This window comes from Galdieria sulphuraria (genome assembly GCF_000341285.1).
Source record: "Galdieria sulphuraria unplaced genomic scaffold scaf_127, whole genome shotgun sequence".
Taxonomy (NCBI): domain Eukaryota; phylum Rhodophyta; class Bangiophyceae; order Galdieriales; family Galdieriaceae; genus Galdieria; species Galdieria sulphuraria.
This window is the reverse complement of record NW_005178348.1, coordinates 1-8,021: the sequence shown is the minus strand read 5'-3', so window position 1 is coordinate 8,021 and position 8,021 is coordinate 1. Positions and strand designations below refer to the sequence as shown.

Below are 8,021 nucleotides of genomic sequence, written 5' to 3'. Positions count from 1 at the left end.
CTGTACACAAACGTGGAAAGATCGTACTTGCAACCTCTGCGCCAATAAGCCTACCACCAGGTATACAAGCGACAGGAAGCATTTAGAAATGATAGAAACTGTGTAGTTGGCAAAATATGGCAACAACATTGATATTTGCCGCGCTCTCAGGCGTCGTTAACGCTGGCTACCAAGATAAGCTTACATAAGAATAGGTGTCCGTGCTCTATCAACAGAAGTAATAAAAGAAGAAGACTGTGAGTGGCATATGGTTCTTTTTATCGAATAAAGTCGTTTTTGCAATATCCTTATGACAAGTAGGGCAACAATACATATTCTTTCGGTACAAGGAAACTGAGACTTCATCCAACCGAACTTGTAATAAACTCTAACTAGGCATTGTCACATGTTCTTCTCATACCTGATTCAAAAATTGAAGCGACAACTATCTCCTTTTTCAGGAGTCGTTTCTTCACTTGTACAACTGCAACGTAGTCCACAAGAAACTATTCTTAAGGGTTTCCGTAGTCGAAGCTATGGTAAAGATGTTGTCGTTGGGATGTATTGGGGACGCTATGATTCTATGCAGTCCTTATTTGGTCACATACAAACTTCGAGGAAACAAAGCCTTGGCTTTATGTCACTATCTGTTCTACAGAGTTGTTTAACCTGTTTTCATTCCCTGCACCGTTGGAGACTGTCTTTTTCTTCAAGGAAGTTTTCTCGACTCAAGTGTAACGTTCAACCCAGTCGAGTTGACTCGAGAGTGCCAATAGTAATAAATACTTCATCAGAAGAAGAAATTCCCAAGGAAACGTCTTGTAAGCATCCACGGATTGCGGAACTTACAAGGAATCAGTTGCCTACAGAGCAACTCTCGTGGGAAGATGTAGAAAGACTTACCTGCCACTTGGTACATAAAATTAAGGAAGAACAGTATATATTTGACGCAATTCTTGCCATTACGAGAGGCGGTCTAATTCCTGCTACTATTGCTGCGGAAACTCTTGAGCTTCGAACAGTTTTTGTGGCCACTGTTATCTTTTATGGTGACCGAGGTGATCCTTTTTATGGCTTGGCAGAACCTCGCATTTTGTTTTTTCCAGAGAAAGCATCACTGGAAGGTAGAAAGGTTCTTGTTATTGATGACGTTTGGGATACAGGTAGAACTTGCAAAAAGGTAGCTGAAAGATGCATACGTTCGGGAGCTGAGTGCAAAACTGCTGTGCTACATTACAAACCTTCTCGAACGCAGTTTTCAGATTCGAAGCCTGATTTCTTCTCTGTGACTACTGATAGGTGGATTGTATATCCTTGGGAATTGCATTCACCTGTGACACGGGATCTAATGCCTACCTAACTGTGTTGTGCCTGTTTTGAGAGCTATGAAAAGCACATTCTAAATTTTGTTTGGTTATTTCTTCTTGGCGATAATGTCTTTGCATGTATTGAAAGATTCCACTGAAAGATAAAATTCCTATCTTTATTGACAGTTGTCAATTTTGTATTCTGGAAATATCAATGAAGCACAAGAAACAGCGAGACTTTTCATAATACTGTTAAAAAGTGAAACTTGACTTTGAGATGTTCACTAAACCCTGTAAAATATTATCTGCTGATTCCTTTATCACACTTTGTATCTTGCTATTATTTGTGCAGAAGTTGGACAGAATCGAACCATTTCAATCTGAGTTTCATAAGAATCTAACCACAAGTATCATTGTACTATCACAGCTATTTGTCACATATTAATTGGCATTTGTTTGAAGCTTTGCATACCAAAGGAAACTTTAGTTTTTTTATTCAAAGAGCGTCATCCTTGCAAGAGAAATGAATGAATTGCAAAGTGTTGAGCATTCATAGACGATGGAGTTGCTTCATGTAAATGACGGCCACGCTGCCACTCTTGAGAAACCTCCAGTTTTTGATAAAGAAACCAAAAGGGTTTCTCCTCATGTTGCGAGAATGACTGCCATTTCAGAACTAGTAACAGAAATAAGGAAGCTTTTTGAAGATGGGCAACCTATCCAGTTACAAAAGCTTATCTCAAACGTCTCCAAGAAACATTCACTTGAAGAGTTTCCTAAACTTATGGAGATTCTTGCAGCCGTGCCAAACGATATGAGAGCAAAGTTATATCCTGTGTTAAAAGCGAAACCAGTGCGCACTGCTTCAGGAATTGCAATCGTGGCCGTTATGAGTAAACCCCATCGCTGTCCTCATATTGCAACAACCGGAAACATATGTATATATTGTCCAGGCGGTCCGGATTCAGACTTTGAGTATTCCACTCAAAGCTATACTGGATATGAGCCTACCAGTATGCGCGCAATACGGGCACGTTATGACCCTTATCTTCAGGTGAAAAACCGAATTGAGCAGCTGAAAGGTTTGGGCCACTCTGTAGATAAGGTTGAATTTATTCTCATGGGTGGAACTTTTATGTCACTGGATGCTGAATATAGGGACTATTTTATTCGTAACTTGCATGATGCCCTGTCTGGTCACCATTCTAGAGATACCTATGAAGCTGTTATGTACTCAGAAAGAAGTCATCAAAAGTGCATCGGTTTGACTATTGAAACTCGTCCTGACTTTTGTCATCGTCCTCATTTGAATGCAATGCTGTCTTATGGCTGTACGCGATTAGAAATCGGCGTTCAAAGTGTTTTCGAAGATATAGCGAGAGATACTAATCGTGGGCATTCTGTTCAAGCGGTTTGCGACTGCTTTTGTTTGTCAAAAGATGCTGGTTTTAAAGTAGTCGCTCATATGATGCCCGACTTGCCGAACACTGGTTTTGAAAGAGACTTGGAAAGTTTTCGTGAATTTTTTGAAAATCCTTCCTTTCGAACAGATGGATTGAAGATATATCCCACCTTAGTCATAAGAGGTACAGGCCTTTATGAGTTGTGGAAAGCAGGGAAGTATAAAAATTATCCACCCGGAGTTTTAGTGGAACTTATTGCACGAGTTTTAGCTATGGTTCCTCCTTGGGTGCGAATCTACAGAATCCAACGAGATATTCCTATGCCTTTGGTTTCATCTGGAGTAGAAGTTGGTAATGTAAGGGAGTTGGCTCTTGCAAGATTGCGAGAACTTGGACTATCATGTCGCGATGTTCGTACACGAGAAGTAGGCATTCAACAGACACATTTCCACATCATTCCAGAATGTGTTGAACTGGTTCGTCGTGACTATGTTGCGAATGGAGGGTGGGAAACTTTTCTTTCTTTCGAAGATGTCACACAAGACATTCTTGTTGGTCTTTTGCGGTTGAGAAAATGCAGTTCGCTTGCTTTTCGTCCGGAACTCACAGAGTTTCCTAGTTCAATAGTACGTGAACTTCACGTGTATGGAACCGTGGTTCCAGTCCATGATAGAGATCCCACCAAGTTTCAACATCAAGGAATAGGAAAGCTATTAATGGAAGAAGCAGAAAGAATAGCACTGGAAGAGCATGGCTCAGAAAAACTTGCAGTCATTTCAGGAATCGGTACCCGTAATTATTATAGAAAGTTGGGTTATGTCCTACAAGGTCCGTATATGGTAAAATATTTGATATAATAGGAATTTTGATGTCATCTTGTCTGTTTACATACTATGAGTATCATAACTGGCAGGAATTACGAAAGTCACTCCCGAATGGTATGAGTTGAAGTAGCCTATTCTGTAGCATATCTTCAGCAGTTTTTGAAATTTCCTGTTTGTATAAACTATACGTTTGGTTCGTTTGGATTATCATGGTTTTCTAAAACAAAAAAAGGGAATGTTCAACTTTGTATTTTTGCCAATTTCGTTCAAACTATACACCAATAAGGTCATATAAAAAATAATGGAACCTGTTCCATTCTTATAGCTAGCGCAACTGTAGTTGAATGCATTTGCACAGCAACTGACTATTCTGTATCTTGATGAAATCACATTGTAAATGAAACCTATCTATTGCCAATAATTGGAACTTGGATTCTCAATGTTTATATTGTTCTTTATAGCTCAATGCTTCTAATGATCCATTCCTTCGAATGGAATATTTGGAACAATACCGGAGTTCATCACGTCATACATCCTTTGTCCGAATGTCTACTTTTATGTAGTGACAAATAGTCCTTACAAGGAAAACTACTAAGAGCAACATATTCAACTGCTCTCAGTTGAACTAGTATTTTAAGGACAAAGCTCCAAGTGAAAACTGCAGAATGTCAGGCGTTACTTTACTGGTTGAACAGATCGACAAAATGAGGTATGGAGATATAAAACTCTAATTTCTTTCACAGTAGCTAATTTTTTAGTAACTGCTATAATCACACACGATTAGCAGCAAGACGCTGTTGACGACTGTTAGTAGAGGCACATAGCTGGTAACAGCTACCCGTGCTTGTTTCCGTCTTAGGAAGAATACTCAGGTAAGGATACAATATTAAAAAAATTCCTGGAAAAACAATGAGCTTCTCGACGAATTGACTGCGAGACAGAGTTTCAATTAGTCTTACATCTTCAGTTATATCAAGTTTTGTATTTTTTTTGCTGTATTTGTAATATTTCTGCCATGGAAACAGTTGCCCTATCCAAAACTCTTCTTTAAAGCATGAAACCTGCTCTTATTATGAGTTGGAAAGTATAATAGGTACAGATCGGTTAGTGCACAAGATGTCAAAAAAGAAGTAGGAAAACTCAGGCAGAAGATTCTTTAAGCAATTATGGTTTCCAGTTGAAATTCAAGACGCAGTTACAGTTAAGGTTTTAAGAATGTTAGAAAATTGCTACAATCTTACGTTCACCATTTTTGGCAATATGCCGACTAAATAGCAAAAGAACTCTCCACTTCATACAATATATTGGATAAAATTTTCCCTCCAGCCGTTTTGTCTACAATCACGACTTACTTCGCAGAGTCTCTTTGGGCCTTCCGTAACGAATCTGGAACAATTGGATTGTCTGTTGATTCACCTTTCTTTCCTAGAAACTTAGAGGAAGATTTGCCTAACCAATGGTGTCCAAGAAGACAACAAGTACTTTAGGTTACAAGTCGAAATACGACGTTTTCGAAAGCCAAGGAGACCGCGATCCAATTCAACAATTGTTTTAATGAATCAACAGGAGACTATTTCTTGGCAGTTGTTTGAACTACAGTCCCAACACGAGAACGGAGAATATAGCATATTATTACAAAAATCACATAGGATCTTACAAACTTTGAGTTCTTTGGATACTTCCGATGCCGCAAACGTTATTGCTAAGAAGCAACTTTTGTCTGCTCTACAAGCAAGGTGCTTCGCTCTTTTGAGATTGGGAAGAACAAAAGAAGCTTTACAGGGTATCGATAAGTTACTTTCCTATCCTTTAGATTCGATTTTTTCCAAGGAGAAAAAGGCAGAGATACTTTACTATAAGGCATATGCACTCTATAATGCGTACCAACTAGAAGAGGCCTTGGAAACCTGCCAGAAGATTAAAGAATTAGATCCCCAGAGAGGTGCTCTACACTTGGAGGCGCAGATTCTCTTTCGCTGCGCTAGGTGAGTTGGGTCAAAAGCAAACACCTTCTCTCTACTGATTGTGAAACACAAAGGTATAAGGAGGCTTCACAGCTTTTCTGCCAGTTTTTGTCTTTTAATCCCACGATAGAGAATATTTGTAATGCAGCATCAGCACAGTTACTTTCTGGTAATTGGAGAGAGGCTTTAAACATCTGTCAGAAGCAACCAGGTTCCTATGAGCTTATGTTTATTGAAGCCTGTGCTTACTGTGAAAGTGAGTCGGTGGAAAAAGCTGAACAGTGTTTACTTGAAGCCATACAACAGTGCTCGAGTGCTCTACAAGAAGATCAAAGGTCGCAAGAAGAAATAGAGGAAGAACTTTTGCCTCTAAAGACACAGCTAGCCTTTGTTTATCAATTGTCTGGTCGTGAGGCTAAAGCAGAAGAACTTCTTCATGATATAGTTACGAAGAAAGGGAATGATTGGAACTCATATTCAGTCGCAGTTTGCAATCTTGTCGCTTTAAGAGGTTATCGTGAAGTTCACGACTCGTTAAAACGTCTCAAGTCGATTATTACTAAGAAGAGCTTTGTAAAATTGACTCATAAGCAACAGGTTGCGATTCTATTGAACCGTATACTTCTTCTATTGCATCTCAGGAAGTTTGATGCTTGTATCTTGGGATTAAACGAACTAGTGAAACGAGAAGAATGGGAGTTGGTTCTTCTTCTGAAATGTTGTATTTTGGATAGACAAAGAAAGTGGGATGAGGCTTCCCAATTTGTTCGAGACTTTGCTATATCGCATTCTGATTTGTCTTTGCAATGTGACGCAATACTGGCACAAATGGCCCTTAATAAGGGAGACTTGAAAATGTGCATCGATGTATTGAAACATTCTAAGAACCTTTCACATTATCCTGGCGTCATATCTACAGTTGCCTGTTTGTATGAAATGCTGGGAGAAACGGAAACCGCAGTTGAAATCATGAGAGAATTGGTTCAAAAGCCTGGAGCAACTGCTGAAGAATCCAAAAAGTTGATGATGTCTATTGGATATTTATTGAGAAGGAAGCACTTGTATGATCGAGCCAAAGAACTACTGGATGATCATTTATTCAATTATCCAAACGATATAGAAGTTGTAGCAGAAAATGTTGTCGCCACTTGTCATGTTGATTTAAGTGCTGCTGTAACTTGGGCCGAGAAGTTACCATCGTTGGCTCTTGATTCTCCTTCCTTGACTGAGGAGACAGAATCTAAGTTTCTTGGCTTGATCTTACGTTCTTATCATTCGTCGAATGGTGAACAAGACGCAAAAGACCATGATAGAAATAAAAACTTACGAAAGAAGAGACGACGGGGAAAGAAACCTTTGCCTAAGGGATATAATCCAAATCAACCACCACCAGATCCCGAAAAATGGCTTCCAAGGTCCGCACGGAATTTGCAGAAGAAGAAGAAGAAGAGCAGCAAGCATCATGAGATTCCTAAAATGCAGGGTGCCGATGTATCTAAAGTTGATAATAGTATGGATTGGCAAAGGAATGCTAGTTCTCAAGTGAATGACAGTCTATCAGATAGACCAAAAGGAAGTAGTCGACGAAAGGCTCCTAGAAAACGAAGATAAAATTTTTCAAATACTTTTGTTTACGAACTTTATGAAACAAATTATTCTGTGATGAGATTTAACCAGAAACTTTTTGTTGTGCTTGGACCATATTTTCTTTTATCCAGTGAGTTGTCACACTCTTTGGACGTTCGATCGGTAGACCCAACGCTCTGTCCCATACTAAGCTTGACAAAGTTCCCAGAGCTCTACTAACACCAAAAAGAACAGTATAGAAAGTCATTTCTTTGACTCCATAGTAACGTAACAAGGTTCCACTATGAGCATCGACGTTTGGCCAAGGATTGCTTACTTTTCCCTGCAAATAAGAATGTTAGTTTTTCTATCAAAATGGTTGGAGTTGCTTTATACCTGTTCTGTAAGTACTTTTGGGACCACTTCATATAAGAGAGATACAAGTTGAAAAATTTCATCATTTGGAAGGTGTTTCAAAGCAAACTCTCGTTGACAGGAGTAACGAGGATCGGTTCTCCTCAACACTGCATGGCCAAACCCAGGAATAACATTACCTGAGTTTAAAGTTTCCCAACAAATCTTTGTCAGATTCTCTTTTGTGGGACTTTGACCACCCAACTTTTCCTTTACTTGCAGTAACCATGTAAGCACCTAGAAAAACGCTATAAGTATAAAAATAAATAAATACCAACTAAAAAGAAACTTACATTTTGATTGGCCAAACCATGTAAGGGTCCGGCCAAACCATTCATTCCTGCTGAAAATGCCAAGAAAGGATCCGAAAGTGCTGAACCAACCAGACGAACTGAGTGCGCTGAGACATTTCCACCTTCATGATCGGCATGAATAGTCAAATAAAGTCTCATCAATTCATCAAACTCAGGATTCTGAAAGCCCATCAACTTGGTCAATCTTGTGGACATATCCAACTTCAGATCTGCTTCTAGCTGCTTTCCTTGATGGTAAGTATTTCTATAA

The 8,021-nt window shown here is 39.2% G+C and overlaps 4 protein-coding genes across 4 annotated transcripts; 3 read left to right on the top strand and 1 right to left on the bottom strand.

Moving 5' to 3' along the window:
* The first annotated feature begins 231 nt into the window (after positions 1 to 231).
* Positions 232 to 1,486, top strand: Gasu_62540 (purine phosphoribosyltransferase-like protein). Its single transcript, XM_005702562.1, has one exon. The coding sequence runs from the start codon at positions 386 to 388 to the stop codon at positions 1,337 to 1,339; it is 954 nt and encodes a 317-aa protein (XP_005702619.1). The 5' UTR covers positions 232 to 385; the 3' UTR covers positions 1,340 to 1,486.
* Positions 1,487 to 1,811: 325 nt separating this feature from the next.
* On the top strand, positions 1,812 to 4,146 carry Gasu_62530 (elongator complex protein 3). The gene has a single exon (XM_005702561.1). It carries the CDS (start codon positions 1,846 to 1,848, stop codon positions 3,544 to 3,546), a length of 1,701 nt encoding a protein of 566 aa, XP_005702618.1. The 5' UTR covers positions 1,812 to 1,845; the 3' UTR covers positions 3,547 to 4,146.
* An 825-nt stretch (positions 4,147 to 4,971) lies between these two features.
* Positions 4,972 to 7,116, top strand: Gasu_62520 (signal recognition particle subunit SRP72). Its single transcript, XM_005702560.1, has 2 exons — positions 4,972 to 5,498; positions 5,552 to 7,116. The coding sequence occupies exons 1-2, from the start codon at positions 5,068 to 5,070 to the stop codon at positions 7,086 to 7,088; spliced, it is 1,968 nt and encodes a 655-aa protein (XP_005702617.1). The 5' UTR covers positions 4,972 to 5,067; the 3' UTR covers positions 7,089 to 7,116.
* A 4-nt stretch (positions 7,117 to 7,120) lies between these two features.
* On the bottom strand, positions 7,121 to 8,021 carry Gasu_62510 (citrate synthase (mitochondrial); the record flags this gene model as incomplete). Its single annotated transcript, XM_005702559.2, has 3 exons — positions 7,121 to 7,386; positions 7,440 to 7,694; positions 7,751 to 8,021. Coding segments are annotated over 3 exons (766 nt in total), but the record flags the coding sequence as incomplete, so codon positions are not given.

What these genes read in the sequence shown, in the direction of transcription:
- Gasu_62520 (XM_005702560.1), top strand. Translation starts at nt 5,068, where the DNA reads ATGAATCAACAGGAGACTATTTCTTGGCAGTTGTTTGAACTACAGTCC. An exon ending in ATTCTCTTTCGCTGCGCTAG is followed by an intron (nt 5,499 to 5,551) that starts GTGAGTTGGGTC and finishes TGAAACACAAAG; the next exon opens with GTATAAGGAGGCTTCACAGC.
- Gasu_62540 (XM_005702562.1), top strand. Translation starts at nt 386, where the DNA reads ATGTTCTTCTCATACCTGATTCAAAAATTGAAGCGACAACTATCTCCT.
- Gasu_62530 (XM_005702561.1), top strand. Translation starts at nt 1,846, where the DNA reads ATGGAGTTGCTTCATGTAAATGACGGCCACGCTGCCACTCTTGAGAAA.